The sequence below is a fragment of the Polypterus senegalus genome, chromosome 8, assembly GCF_016835505.1.
Source record: "Polypterus senegalus isolate Bchr_013 chromosome 8, ASM1683550v1, whole genome shotgun sequence".
Lineage (NCBI taxonomy): Eukaryota > Metazoa > Chordata > Cladistia > Polypteriformes > Polypteridae > Polypterus > Polypterus senegalus.
In genome coordinates, this window is record NC_053161.1 from 170777849 (window position 1) to 170793111 (window position 15263).

Genomic DNA, 15263 nt, shown 5'->3' on the forward strand with positions numbered 1-15263 from the left:
CTCTACTGGCCTGCTATACATCAACCATGTCAGGTTTTGTTGATCAGTACATTTTAACTTCAGGCTATTGAATTATACTTTGATTTACAAGAAGCATAATGAAAACCAGCAGCTCATCATGATTAACATCAGGGAACACGTTCAGACTGGAATTGAGTTTTACTAGGCGATGATGGATCAGTTTCAGTGCACAATTGTTTGGCTCAATCACAGTCACACCTGACATGACACCACTTATGAATAGACTGAAATCCTGAAAGGGATCACCAGTGTCTGGTACACCTGCCTTCTACTCTGGAAGTCAGTGAATGGCAGCTTTGGAAGTTCTCCAATGCTGATGTAATACTACATACCTTCAGCAGTGATGTTACGATTTACTGTTTAAGCAACATCAAAAGCTCTCCAGGCCTCGCTATCATTAGACTTACAATCTGTCATGTGGTCACAGGATACTTCTGAAGAACTGTCCCCAATACCACATGATTGGTATCTTTCTGTTTCATGTGCTTTACGCCCTGACAGCCCCTACTCAGCTTTTTATCCTCTCTGCAAATCACCACTGTTCACTAAAGCTGAATAAACTTGGAGATGAAAGCACATGCGCTACTAGTGGTGGATGAGTTATCTCATGGACAATGGGAAAAGGGTCAAGGAGGAAATGAAACAGAAGAATAGCAGATAACATGAAAGATGAACCAAAGAGTTTCTTTCAGTATTTTATTAGTAAAAGGATGGTCAAGGAGGAGGTGAAGAGCATCAGGAATAATAAAGGGGAATTAAAAGATACAGGGGCGGCACGGTGGCGCAGTGGTAGCGCTGCTGCCTCGCAGTTAGGAGACCTGGGTTCGTTTCCCGGGTCCTCCCTGCGTGGAGTTTGCATGTTCTCCCCGTGTCTGCGTGGGTTTCCTCCGGGCGCTCCGGTTTCCTCCCACAGTCCAAAGACATGCTGGTTAGGTGGATTGGCGATTCTAAAAATTGGCCTGGGTGTGTTTGTGTGTGTGTCTTGCGGTGGGTTGGCACCCTACCCAGGATTGGTTCCTGCCTTGTGCCCTATGTTGGCTGGGATTGGCTCCAGCAGACCCCCGTGACCCTGTGTTCGGATTCAGCGGGTTAGACAATGGATGGATGGATAAAAGATACAGACAGTGAAAATGCACAACATGATATTTGTCCCTCCTTGTCCTTCTCATCTTCTTCTCCATTTAATCTCAGTTCTGTCTTATTACTCATTTTGTTTTTCTGCTCTTCTTGCTGCTCCTTGACTTTTTATTTAATTCAGAAGATGCTCCTTATTCTGCTGCGGTAAGTGTTTCACTATGAATGGACATCGTCATGATCAGCACAGTCAATGAGAACTTAGTCTTTGTCACAACAGGCTTGAAGTTTGTTTGGATTAACTTTGTCTGACTATTTGTTCCTTATTATGTCCTCACTTCTTCTCTCTCTTCTTTTTCTCCACAGCCTGTCCTTATGTGATCTCACCTCCACATGTTGTTCTGGTCTTTCCTCAGCCCTTTCTTCTCCACACACACGACTGACTGAACTGGACCTGAGTGACAACAACATGGAGGATTCAGGAGTGGATCAGCTGTGTGAAGGGCTGAGGAGTGAAAACTGCAAATTAGAGAAACTGAAGTAAGTGAAGCAGTGTGTGTGTGTGTGTGCGAGTGTGTTTGATAAATTTGTATTTCTTATCACTTTACTAATGTGACTGTTCAACACACACAATACAAACATTGTGTTTAATCATGACAGAGTATGGTGTTCCATGTAGACATACAGACAGATTGAGGTGGACACAGATGCAGATTTCTCTTTAATAATTTAGGAGTTTATAAAGACAGCATTATGACGCTGAACACCTCCATTACAGTGCTCACTCTACTCCACTTCTAATCCTCTTTGTCCAGTCTGTTCTCAGAATTCTGGTCCTGCAATCCCACACTGTCCATTCTTAATTTCAACCTTGTACTTGTCCCTGTCCTCCATTGCAACTTCCCTTATACTACTCTCTAAACTCTGTTAAATACCAATAAAAAAATAAGAAGGAGAGACATGAGCAGTGAGGGCAGAAGTAATTACCAAAGAAAGTATGGACAAAGAGCAGTGAACAACTGGAGCTGAACTGAGGGGACAAGCAGGAATAAATAGAGTAGAACAGCAAAGATAAAAAGAGATGGGAGAAGAAAGAGAAACCAAAAGAAAATATATCAGAAGACAGAGATATGAAACAACAACAAGGTGAAGGAGTGAGAGATGGACATATAGATGAATTGGAGAGAAGGTGGACAGTAACAGTAGAAATGACCTGCCAGAAGGTCATAGGGACAAGAGGTGGCAGCATGGGGACTTAATGAGTTAATGAAGAACACGGGGATACAGTCAGAAACTTGTTTAGGGTAAATTTCACACAAACATGAGGAAGTTTTTCTTTACACAGAGAACAACAGACGCATGGAACAAGTGACCAAGCAGTGTAGTGGACTTTACAGAACAGTCCGAGATGGAAACATTTTTTTCTGTCTTTTTGGTAATGTCATGGACTTTAGGATATTTGTACTTGTCTTGTCTTGAACTTAGCTACTGGACTGGGAAAATATGTTTTATGGTTTGGAATCAACTTTGAAACTACAGTGCACACTGCAGACTTTCATTTAAGGGGATTTGTATACCTTTCGGTCACACCACACTTTTTCTAAATGGTCTCCCCCATTTCATGGCACCATAATGTTTGTGACTATTATTATCCCAGGTGTTTGTGATTTCTCAGGTGTGCTTCATTGTGTCATTAGATACTTCGACTTGCTTCTACCCTTTAGAATCTGTAGTTGCTACTGTTCAACATGAAGACAAGAGCTCTGCCAATGAAAGTCAAAGAAGTCATCATGAGGCTGAAAATCAAAAATAAATCTATTTACAGTAAAACCTTAGGATGACCTTATTCAACTGTCTTGAAGAAGAAAGAACACACTGGTGGGCTTAGTAATCGCAAAGGGACTGGTGAGTCAAGGAAGACCTCCACTGCTGAGGACAGCAGAATTCTCACTACAGTAAAGAAAAAGCCCCAAACACCTGTGTGACAGATCAAAAACAGCCTTCAGGGGGCAGATGTGTGCGTGTCAGAGACGACTACCAGAAGAAGACTTCATGAACAGAAACATGGAAACCTCACTGCAAGATGAAAACAACTAGTTTGCCACAAAAAAACAGAATGACCAGATTACAGTTTGTGAAAAAGGACTTAAAGAGCCTGAACAATTCTGGAGAAAGGTCTTGTGGACAGATGAGACAAAGATGAACCTCATCAGAGTGATGGCAAGAGAAAAGTGTGGAGACGAAAAGGAACTGCCCAAGATCCAAAGCAGACCACCTCTTCTGTTAAACATGGTGCTGGGTGTGTCCTGGCACACTTTTCTTCATTAATGATGGAACTACTGACAGCAGTGACACCATGAATTCTGAGTTCTGTAGAAACATATGACCTGCTCAGGTTCCAGTAAAGGCCTCCAAACTCATTGGATGTTGCTTCATCCCACAACAAGATAATGATCTAAACATGCTGCTGAGGCAACACAGGAATTTTTCAAAACTAAAAAAATGGAAAATCCTTTAATGGCCAAGCCAGTCACCTGATGTAAATCAAGTTGAGCAGGCCTTCCATATGCTGAGGAGAAAACATAAGGGGATAAGCCCCCAAAAGAAGCAAAAGCAGAAGATGGCTACATTAGATGCTTGGCAGAGCATCACCAGAGACAATCCCCAAAACCTAGTGATTTCTATGAATCACGGACTTCAAGCAGTCATTGCATCCCAGGGATATGTGATAAAGAACTAAACATGATGAAATTAATAGACCTGCCTTTGCGGTGATCCAAACATTAAGGTGTCCTGAAATGGAGAGACTGTGTAGAAAAACTGTGTGACTGAAATGTATGCAAATCCCCTTTAATGAATGTCTGCACTTTAATCACATCAGAATTGTTTAATTTGTAATTTTAAACTGTGGAGCAGAGTGGGAAATCAAGGAAAAATCTGTTTTTGTAACAAACATTCTCGGCAATGCCTGGCCGGAAGACGATTTCAGAACACAACATTGTCATTCCACCCAGTGTTACTATACAAGTGTCCCCGTATCGCCTACCAGACACAACAAGGAAGATGATACATGAGGAAGTCCAACAGATGCTCCAATTAGGTGTTATTCGGCCAAGAAAAAGCAAATGGCAAAGTCCAATCATACTTGCTTCAAAGTCTGATGGTTCAGTTCGGATCTGTATTGATTTTAGGTGTTTGAATAAGATTTCCAAGTCTGATGCATACCTGATTTTGCGTGTGGACAAGCTGCTAGAAAAGCTCAGGCAGGCTTCATATATCTCCAACCTGGATCTCACAAAAGGTTATTGGCAGGACCCCATGGAGGAGAATAGCTGTGAAAAGACCGCCTTCGCCACTCCAGACGGGTTGTTTGAGTTCACGGCACTCCCTTTTTGGAGTCCATGGAGCACCGCTGACCTTTCAGGGAATGATGGACCATATCCTGCTTCCCCATTTTGCATCCGTGGGTTTCTAACTTGAGGATGTGGTCATTTTCAGTAATGACTAGGAATCTCATCATGTCCGCCTTCGGAAACCCACTATCTGGGATATTAGATGGGGAAGAGTTTGCTCGAGTCTCAGATGGACAAGGTGGGGGAGGTGCTTGCACATCCCTGTCCCTAAACATAGAGACAGGTTCATTCCTTCCTCTGGCTCGCGGGGTATTACAGGCAGTTCATTCCTAATTTTGCACATCGGGCCGCTGTACATACCCAACCCCCCACTGATTTGACAAAGGGCAGAAAGAATTGTAGTGTTGCCTGGACTGACACCTGTAAGAGAGCTTTCATGGACATAAAAGCCACTTTATCATCATTCCCAGTTCTGCGCAATCCTAACTTTTTGATGGAATTTATTTTGCAAACGGATGCTAGCGAGTTTGGTTTGGGAGCGGTGCTCTCACAATGTTTTGAGGGGGAAGAGTACCCCATTACGTTTCTCAACAGAAAGCTGCTACCCAGGGAGCGTAATTATTCCACTTTTGAAAAAGAGTTCTTGACGATTAAGTGGGCAGTGGAGGCCCACTGTTACTATCTCTGGGGGCGACGGTATACCCTGGTGACTGACCATGCCCTGCTACAATGACTGTACAAGCAGAAGAACACAAACACCAGGCTCACTCAGTGCTCTATCAGTTTACAAGCATTTGCTTTTGATGTTCGCCACTGTCCTGGGGCTACACACATCAATGCAGATATTCTCTCCTGCCTGGCTGATCCCGTTGTGGACAAAGCTGTGGGGGAGATATAAGGTTTCTAAACTCTTTTGGGGCTCTTGTTAAGGGTAAATTTCACACAAACATTAGGAAGTTTTTCTTTACAGAAAGAATGATAGACACTTGGAATAAGCTACCAATTAGTGTGGTAGACAGAAAGACTTTAGGGACTATCAAAATTCGAATTGATGCTTTTATGGAAGAACTGGTGAGCATTGTTGGGCTGAATTGCCTATTCTTGTCTAGATTGTTCTAATGTTCCCCCCAAAGGTACGACATGTGCAAGACAGCATATTGGTCATCGGTGCAACCGCAGGTTCCCAGCACTGTAGCAGCTCACCACGAAAACAAATCCTAAAAGACTGTGGTCACACTATGAGCACCTGCCATCAATGGGTGATGCAAGGAATATTATTAATTCAAGGAACAGTATTTCTTGGCCATTAACCTCACGATCATGTCTGACTGCTGTGTCTGTGTATAGAAGTGTTGCAGATCCTACTACAATAAATAACCGTGCTCTTCCTGTTTCAAGTTGAATAAAGCTAATTTTGCTAAAGTACTGAAACTCACCCTCATGTTTTGGGGTGCAAGACAGGGATTCACAATTTATATATACTGTATATATATAAACCAAAACTTTAAAAGTTCCAGGAATTGACCAAACATGCAGCTAACGCTTTTAGGGCTGATGTAGAGAACTTAGTGCTGTTTGTGTGAGTCAGTGGGCGATGGTGAAGAAAGTAGAAATCCTCTCAACTGATGATAGACAGTCATTACTAAACTGAAATTAACTTCAGTAAATCAGGGAGGAGAGGCGCTATAAAGACCCCCACATTCTGCTCCAGAAACTCCAGTGCCATACATTTTTTTAAAAAGGTATAATAACAGTTTCAGGAAGTGTAGAATTTTTCATTTGTAACATGTAAATGTTTTAGGTTTAAACATTTGACCAAACTGTTAGGAATAGTAAACAAAGAATCTGTATTTCCAAATGATATAAATATTTTAGAATTTCTGTGTAGGTTTTAACCTGCCTTGTCTCACTTTGTTTGCTTTGTTTTATTTGTCTGTTATTGGAAACAACTGAGATGGAGCTTTTGTGTGTTCTTCTGTACACAGGACTAAACAAACCTTGATATCAGATAAAGTGTCTTCAACATCTGATTAGTTTGATATCAGGAAAGTCCATCAAGCTTTCCCATGTCCAGCGGTGATCAGCAATAGGAATCTTTGGATGGCATCCTGCAAATCAGACAAAGTGTCTTCCTGCCCTGAATGACAGACAGAGATCCAAATTTGTCAGTTCCCTATTCTCCATTGTGGCATGACCATCTGGACACTCAAGTGCAGAAAGCTATGAGTCTTGTTTCTTTAATGGTCTTGTCCAGTGTTCATGAGCACAATCAGTTTAAATAATTTTTCAGCAGTCAGTAGAGCACAAAGGCAAGAGACACTCCCAGATATATCGCACCTTACTTCATATGGAGAGCAGTGGTCTTGGGTTCAGACTGTATTTCATTTAGAATTCAAAATGCCCCAGTCTCTGAATGCTGGTGCCTTGTAACTTTCTGTTTGTCCTCAATTTTCTCTCTTTTCTTTTCCACAGCCTGTCCTACTGTGAGCTCACCTCAGAATGTTGCTCAGCTCTCTCCTCATTTCTTTCTTCTCCAAACTCACAAGTGACTGAACTGAACCTGAGTGAGAACAGCCTTGAGGATTCAGCAGTGGATCAGCTGTGTGAGGGGCTGAGGAGTGAAAACTGCAAATTAGAAACACTATGGTGAGTTTTACACCTGACATGTACCTGACCTGTCATGTACACCTAACAGTTTGATGGACAGATTGTTCAAAGGACATATCATCATGACTGAAGAAAGCAGACATTGAAAGTGGTAGACAAGTGGAGTGGGATGTAGGTGACAGACAGGAAGGCCTACCTAGATAATGTGAGATGATGGAAGGAGAACATTGATGAAAAGAAAAAAGATGAGGAAGTTGGAAATGACCACAGGTGGACAAAGGGACCAGTGTCGTGTGAGTTGGACAGGACACCTTCTCTCTGAAATAGCAGGTTAAACAACATGTAACCAACCAGCCTTCAGAGGATGTTGACCTAATTGTTCAATGGGCTTTGTGACTGACTGGCCAACACTCACATCATGTAACGTATGTGACCATAGGCACTTAGAGGAATTCTGAGAAAGGGATGTCAGTGTCACTGAAGTGTGTGAGGTGGCACCCTCTTGTGTTTGTAATTGACATTTGTGTCTTTTCACAGGCTATTTGGGAATGATATCAGTGCAACTAAGAAGAACCACCTGAGGTTGCTGCAGGAGGAGCTGAGAAGGTCTGGACGGCAGGTGGATATCATCACAAGAGAAGAGAAGATATGGGGATCATCTGAGTAAGGGCAGTCCCTGTCCACTCCCTCTAAATTCCTCACTTTATTCTTTTATAATATTGTCATCTCTCCTCAGTAATAAAGTCTTCATATCTGCTTTTCACCCTGTGTGCTTCTCCATTAACTCACTTGTGTTTGTTCCCTTCATAACTTAAATGGTGACAAATTTCAACAAGTTCAGATCAGAGACCCCTGAGGTTCACCCATCAGAGGACAACAGTGGAGACTATCCTCAAAACTCCCTGGATTAACTAGACCCACTGAGGGGAGCAGCAGATGTATGGACAGTCTAGTTGTTGGCTGATGGGGGGGATTTGGTGAGGCCTGTTCTGACATTGGGCACAAAACTTGGATGGGGCACCTGTCCATCACAGAAAAATCTAACAGTCACAGACATGCCACAAAAGCTGATGCTCCTCAAGATGTTTAGTGGTGCCTTAAACCCCTAACTGTTCATTGTGTTCATATTATCTTCTGTTTCTGACTGAACAGAACTCTCTATGTGTGATTTGTACTTTGATGACACATTAACACACAGAAGGCTCTTTTGTTCTTTTTTAATTTCTTTCCCTCATCTCCATTTCATTGTTATCACCACTCATGTCCTCTTTAGAGAATAGCAGACTGAATAATTGAACCATTTAAAAAAGAAATGGTAGCAAAATGAAAAGACAAAGAGAGCTCTGTATTTCAATGGACATGTTGGTGAAGAGAACAGAGGAGATGAGAAGGTCAAGGGAGGTATGGTGTCAAGGAGGGGAATGAAGAACACCAGATGACAGTGGATTTTGCGAAAAGAATGGGCATGGCTGTGGTGAATACGTATTTTAAGAAGAGGGAGGAACACAGGGTGACATACAAGAGAGGAGGAAGATGCACACAGGTAATTATATCCTGTGCAAAAGAGTCAATCTAAAGGAGACTGAAGACTGCAAAGTGGTGGAATGAGGAAGTACAGGATAGTATACAGAGGAAAAGAATGGTGAAGAAGAAGTGTGATAGTCAGAGAGATGCAGAAAGTAGACAAGAGTACAAGGAGATAAGGCACAAGGTGAAGGGAGTGGTTGTGAAGGCTATGATGAGTTGAATGAGAGGCTGGACACTAAGGAGGGAGAAAAGGACCTTTACCGATTGGCTAGACTGGGGGACCGAGCCGGGAAAGATGTGTAGCAGGTTAGGGTGATAAAAGATAAATATGGAAATGTACTCACAAGTGAGGAAGGTGTGTTGAGCAGATGGGAAGAGTACTTCGAGAGGCTGATGAATGAAGTGAACAAGGGAGAGAAGATGTTGGATGATATGAAGATAGTAAATCAGGAAGTGCAACAGACTAGCAAGGAGGAAGTAATGACAGCTATGAAGAGGATGAAAAATGGAAAGGCAGTTGGTACAGATTACATACCTGTGGAAGCATGGAGGTGTTTAGGAGAGATAGCAGAGGAGTTTTCTCATTTTCTTAATATCAAATAATATTCCATACAAATAACTCAAATTTTACAAAAAGAAAAAAATGGTTTGAAGCAAATCAACCCCTACCCCTGAAACAGATCTAGCCAGCAGTGTAAAACTTTATGCTAGTACAAATAAGTTAATAGATAAATTAGGCAGTGGAGTTTTTAACCAGATTGTTGAGGAGTGGAAAAGAAGTTTACTGGTGCCGATATTAAAGAATAAAGGGGATGTGCAGGACTGTAGTAACTACAGGGGGGTAAAATTGATGAGCCACAGCATGAAGTTATGGGAAAGAGTAGTGGAAGCTCAGTTAAGAAGTGAGGTGATGATCAGTGAGCAGCAGTATGGTTTCATGCCAAGAAAGAGCACCACAGATGCGATGTTTGCTCTGAGGATGTTGATGGAGAAGTTTAGAGGAGGCCAGAAGGAGTTGCATTGCGTCTTTGTGGACCTGGAGAAAGCATATGACAGGGTGCCTTGAGAGGAGTTGTGGTATTGTATGAGGAATTCAGGAGTGGCAGAGAAGTACATAAGAGTTGTACAGGATATGTATGAGAGAAGTGTGATAGTGGTGAGGTCTGGTGTAGGAATGACGGATGCATGCAACATGGAGGTGGGATTACATCAGGGATTGGCTCTGAGCCCTTTCTTATTTGTGATGGACAGGTTAAGAGATGAGATTAGACAGGATTTCCCTTGGACTATGATGTTTGTGGATGACATTTTGATTTGTAATAAGAGTAGGGAGCAGGTTGAGGAGACCCTGGAGAGGTGGAGACCAGGACCAGTATATGTCTACAGGACGGTAGTGAGACCAGCTATGTTATATGGGTTGGAGACGCTAGCACTGACCAGAAAGCAGAAGACAGAGCTGGAGGTAGCAGAGTTAAAAATGTTAAGATTTGCATTGGGTGTGACCAGGATGGATAGGATTAGAATTGAGGACATTAGAGTGTCAGCTCAGGCTGAGAGACAAAGTCAGAGAGGTGAGATTGCGTTGGTCTGGACATGTGCAGAGGAGAGATGCAGGGTATATTGGGAGAAGGATGCTAAGGATAGAGCTGCCAGGGAAGAGGAAAAGAGGAAGGCCTAAGAGAAGGTTTATGGATGTGGTGAGAGAGGACATGCAGGTGGTGGGTGTGACAGAACAAGATGGAGAGGCCTGGAAGATATGGAACAAGATGATCCACAGTGGCGACCCTTAACGGGAGCAGCCGAAAGAAGAAAAAGTCTTCTCATTCATACCCATATAAATTCAATAGCCAGTTTATTTATTAAGTACACTTGTTTGTTATGCAAATCACATCTAAAGAGTCCTAATGGTAACAGTTTGACATATAAAGCATGCAGACTTGGTCAAATGGTTCATTTGCAGCTTGTCCAAATTTCAGAATTGGTAAGATGTGTGATATAGGCAACTTTGATTGTATGTGACTGTTGGTCCTAACCATGGGAGTCTCAAATTCCACTGTCATTCTTGGATTTTCACAGATGTGAAAATATATCAGTTTACAAGCATTAAGCAATAAACCAAAAAAAATTCAGTGACTGGTCTTGGAAGACTTTGCTCACCTACATAGCACCTTTCCATGCTTTCATACTCTTTAGAATCGACATGTCCTTTTGAACACATTATGATTTTCATTAACACTCAGTCCTCTAATGCTATAGGACTTTCTAAAGCTGTACCTGCACATGAATGTTTATCATATCTGTTTTTGTGATGCCTGTCTTTATTGTATATGTTTGCACATTTCCCCTTGTTTCTCTTTTTCCTTAATGTCTCTCAAATCCTGATCAGTAGGGTTGTCCTCCATTTTTATCACCTAAAGTTTGAAGTGTGTCACTGTGATCTGTGAAGTTTATTCCACAGTACATGATGTTTTCACCTAAAAAAATTAAGCCATGAATTAACTGAACTATTCAAACTATGCAAACCAGGTGATAAGAAAGATCAATACTGACATGTAAGCAATCTGACAGGGAGATGAGGTGAGATAAGTGGAGACATCTCAGGCAGGCTATTAAAGGAGAACAGGTATATATCCAGAGGTTTGAGGTGCAGTTTATGGTGTGTGGTGGAAATCAGCATCTTAACTAAAGAAAGAAACTCATCCTCTAACAGGACAAGTCTGATAAAACCTTTGAGTCAGTAATCAGGTTGAAGAAAAGCTTGTCCATCAGCGTCATGTATTGCACCTGTGGCACCAACCTGAGGAAGGAGCATCTCTCACAGCAGTGTTACAGCCTGGTCAGAATGGTCAGATCATTAAGGGTATAGGTCTATTTTATAAGCAACTGAATTTACAGTGTCAATCAATGTATACATTTACTCTGGTTGATCTACACCCAAGTGACTTATTAAAATAAAAGTCTATTTTATTATTTCTTATTCTTCTTATACCTTTTGGGTTGAGCCACCACCCTTGAAATTTCTGTGCAAATAACAACTGTCCTTTCTGGTTGGTCCCAGCACACCTGCTGACCTCTTAGTCATCTGTTAGTCTTCTTTCAGTCCATTGTGTGAATTACAACCTTGTCTTTGTTGTTCACTTTATCTGGTTACCTGTTATTCCTAAAAAGGTTTCTGACATTTAGATAGATAGATAGATAGATAGATAGATAGATAGATAGATAGATAGATAGATAGATAGATAGATAGGCACTATATGATAGATAGATAGATAGATAGATAGATAGATAGATAGATAGATAGATAGATAGATAGATAGATAGATAGATAGATAACCATTTACACTATTTCTTTAAGATAAATGCTACAATACTCTAAGATTATTCTTTCACAAGTGCTGCAGTGACTGTGTGCTATCTTGTTTGTGTCTATCTGTGTCTTGTCTGTGTCTATCTGTGTGCTGTGTGCTATTTAAACTGTGCCAGCAAAAGATTGCATCCATGTTTGGAGATCGCATACTCTTATTTTGGAAGTCTTGGGCTGTCGAGAAACTATAAAAGTTCTGGAAATTGCCCTGAATGTGAATGAATGGGCGACATCATTTCTATCTCTGCCTAGGAAATGCCTCCCACACTTCCCAAAATGATGAGACCTGCTTCCGGGGACCCAACTCCAGTATTAGTATTCCCTCTGGTTTTATTTGCAGTCTAAGCTGACATTAAATGGAATCTAAGCGTATGTTTTCTAAGTGTTTATTTCCATTCTTTATCATAGAATTACCACTGTATCATCAGGGAGGGATACAGCATTTTGTTTTATAGCTATATTAATTCTAGTTAAGTAAAAAGATGCAATTGCTAATAACAAATTCCCAGGGAGTGTGCTCCCCCTGCTGGATACACATGTCCTTTGGTTTGACGCTCTTATGTACTCCAACAACCTCCACCTCATACAGACCCCTTACTAATATTGTTATTACATTATATTTATTAGTCCTATTTCTAATTTTTTATTTTAATCTTCTTCTTCTTTATATTCCCAGTTTGTACTCCATGTTACCAACAATATGTCATACTTCAAGAAGGTGTTGTGAGTTTCTGACCCAACGAGCAGAAAAATGAGGATCAAGTGTTAAATTAAAAAATCACAAAAAGTCAGACATGCCCTTATTTCGGGTATGAGGTCACTAGATTGGCTTCACCCTGGCCAGCCTCTCCCGAATCATAGGGTAGCCTTCTGTCTTGCAATGGTTTAAAAGTGGGCTAAAGAAATTTAAAGTGTTATTATAAGGAAGGAAGCCATAAACCCCAGGTCCCAAAGGACAATAAAAGCAAAGTTTCTTAATATTTGAAGAATTTATTGAAAGAAAACTATATAAGGAGAAATCGGAAAACTCAGTGATTAGCAAAAATGGATATAATGAGGGTATTAGAAATAAACTTGATCCATTAGGCTTAAAAGTCAAGACGGAGGTAAAGAAATGTAGGTAATTATTGAATCTGACCTAAATTTTAAAATTGCAATCAGATTACTAGGACAGCATTTTTAGACCTATTATAACTTTGCAAAGATTCTGAGAAATTAGTTCACGCTTTTGTTTTTAGTCGACTAGATTACTGTAACGCACTCCTCTCAGGACCACCTAAAAAAGACATCAATTGACTGCAACAAGTGCAGAATGCAGCTGCGAGAAAAATCACTAGGAAAAGAAAATCCGAGCACGTCTCTCCAGTTCAGATGTTACTACTTTGGTTACTTGTGTCATTTAGAATTGATTTTAAAATACTGCTTATGATTTACAAAGCCATAAATAATCTCACTCTGTCCAACATTTTGGAATGCTTTTCACCTTACACTCCAAATCACAACAATGCTTATAATTCCAAGAGCTAAACTTTAAAGAAATGGTGAGGCCGCATTCTGCTGTTATGATAGAAATTAGCCTAAAAAACTGCTAGGTGGTTTGAAGAATGCTTTGGAGATTTTAGTTTTTTTTGTGTGTATGTCCTGAAACTTGTAACAACAACTACAACAAAAACAATAATTATAATAACCTATGGCAGGCCAAATTATCATTTTGAGATATCTTTAAACTGTGTAAACATATCTGTAATTCCTTTAAAGCTACAGTATCTCTGAATATTTCAAGATACCTCTAAATCATCTCAAGATGTCTTTAAATCAGTGGTTCTCAAACTTTCGTATTTCACGTCCCCCCCCCCCTTTTTCTAACTGGAATAATTCCGCGCCCCCCGCATAATATAAGATAGATAAGAATAACCAATGATACAACTAACAAAGGTATGATACCCGTGCCGTGTCGCGGTATCCTATCATTGTTACTTCCATAAGATTTGCATGTGTTCGGCTAACTTCGATGAAATATTTGCAATTTATTTTTTTAAAGTGCTTTAATAACTGTTAAAATGTCTTGTGTGGTTTTTTGGTAGTAATTCAATTATTCTTATTTAATTATTTTTTTATGTAAAAAAATGATTAAATATGTTTTAATTTTTAAAAACAATTTAACTCAATTTGGCAATATTGGCTACGCTGCCAATGTGGTGCAGTCGCACCGCATTATCACCTGATCTACTGTTACCCGAATGTTCGCGACAGATACCGATACGACTCAGACTTTCTCGATTGAAAATACGCGACTATAAAAGCAGCAGCAGTGGCGCCGCTCGTCATAGAAGCAAACTTCAAATAGAAAAGGAGCTCAGAGTGTCTCGATATCTCGAATATCAAACCAAACCTGGACAGGCTGTGTACTTTAAAGCAGGCACATATTAGTCATTAGATCTATGCCTTTGACATGTTTTATTGTAATTTTAGTTATAATGCATTCGTTGTGATTATATGCTTGCAAATTTAAATTTGAAATAAAAATGTAAAAAATTAATTTTGATGTCTTGTTCATTTATTTGACGCCCTCCTTGTACAGCTTCAGCGCCCCCCCAGGGGGGCTCGCCCCACAGTTTGAGAACTGCTGCTTTAAATATTTAAAGATATCTTCAAATTCACCTGGATATCTTTAAATTATTTAGAGAAATCTCATGATCATTTGAAGCAATATGCTAATTATTTTAATATATCTTCAAATGCATCTCTGATTAAGATATCTTTAAATCTGTTTCTCTTTATTTAAAGACTAGAAGTCATCAACCCCTGATAGCTTCACTCACAGGCTAGCCACTTTGCATTTCTGCCGCTCACGTATGGAAATGTGGATGTACAATTTGAACAGATTGTTTTTTCATGGGAATTGTTACATATGCATGATAGAACTAATTATCTTACATTACAGCATGTAATTAACCATATTAAAAAATAGTGCTGAGATGGGTACACCCTGGCCGTATATGCCAATTTCGCTTCCTTTGTGTGGTCTTATTAGGGCCAGAAGAAGGGGAAGCACAGGGAAATGACAGGGGTTCAGAGTAAGGGGAATGGCCCCAGACCCCAAAGCAGCTCCCCGATGGAAAGTTATGGATATTGTTCCAATGCCACCTCTTAATGACACTCTGGGGCCGGACAATAAGAGCATTAGTGAACACTGCGGCGTCTGCATCCATAGTACGCCCTGATACCCTCCCTCCTGACTACCCGGTTTGAGGAACCATTGCCTGCTTTTCCAACAATACGGGCAAGTCTGCCTTTATGAAGGGGCGTATCATGGC

At 40.6% G+C, this 15263-nt stretch overlaps 1 protein-coding gene across 4 annotated transcripts in view; it reads left to right on the forward strand.

Moving 5' to 3' along the window:
- LOC120533387 (NACHT, LRR and PYD domains-containing protein 3-like) overlaps positions 1 to 7818 on the forward strand; it is a 55238-nt gene extending 47420 nt beyond the window's left edge. For 3 of the 4 annotated variants that reach the window (XM_039760232.1, XM_039760234.1, XM_039760233.1), the window contains 3 exons: positions 1462 to 1635; positions 6921 to 7094; positions 7593 to 7818. In XM_039760232.1, coding sequence (XP_039616166.1) covers positions 1462 to 1635; positions 6921 to 7094; positions 7593 to 7722 — 478 coding nt within the window. In that variant the 3' untranslated portion in view covers positions 7723 to 7818. Of the gene's footprint in view, positions 1 to 1461; positions 1636 to 6920; positions 7095 to 7592 lie in introns of those variants that run through there. The other variant, XM_039760235.1, reaches the window with a different exon arrangement.
- Positions 7819 to 15263: the final 7445 nt, after the last annotated feature.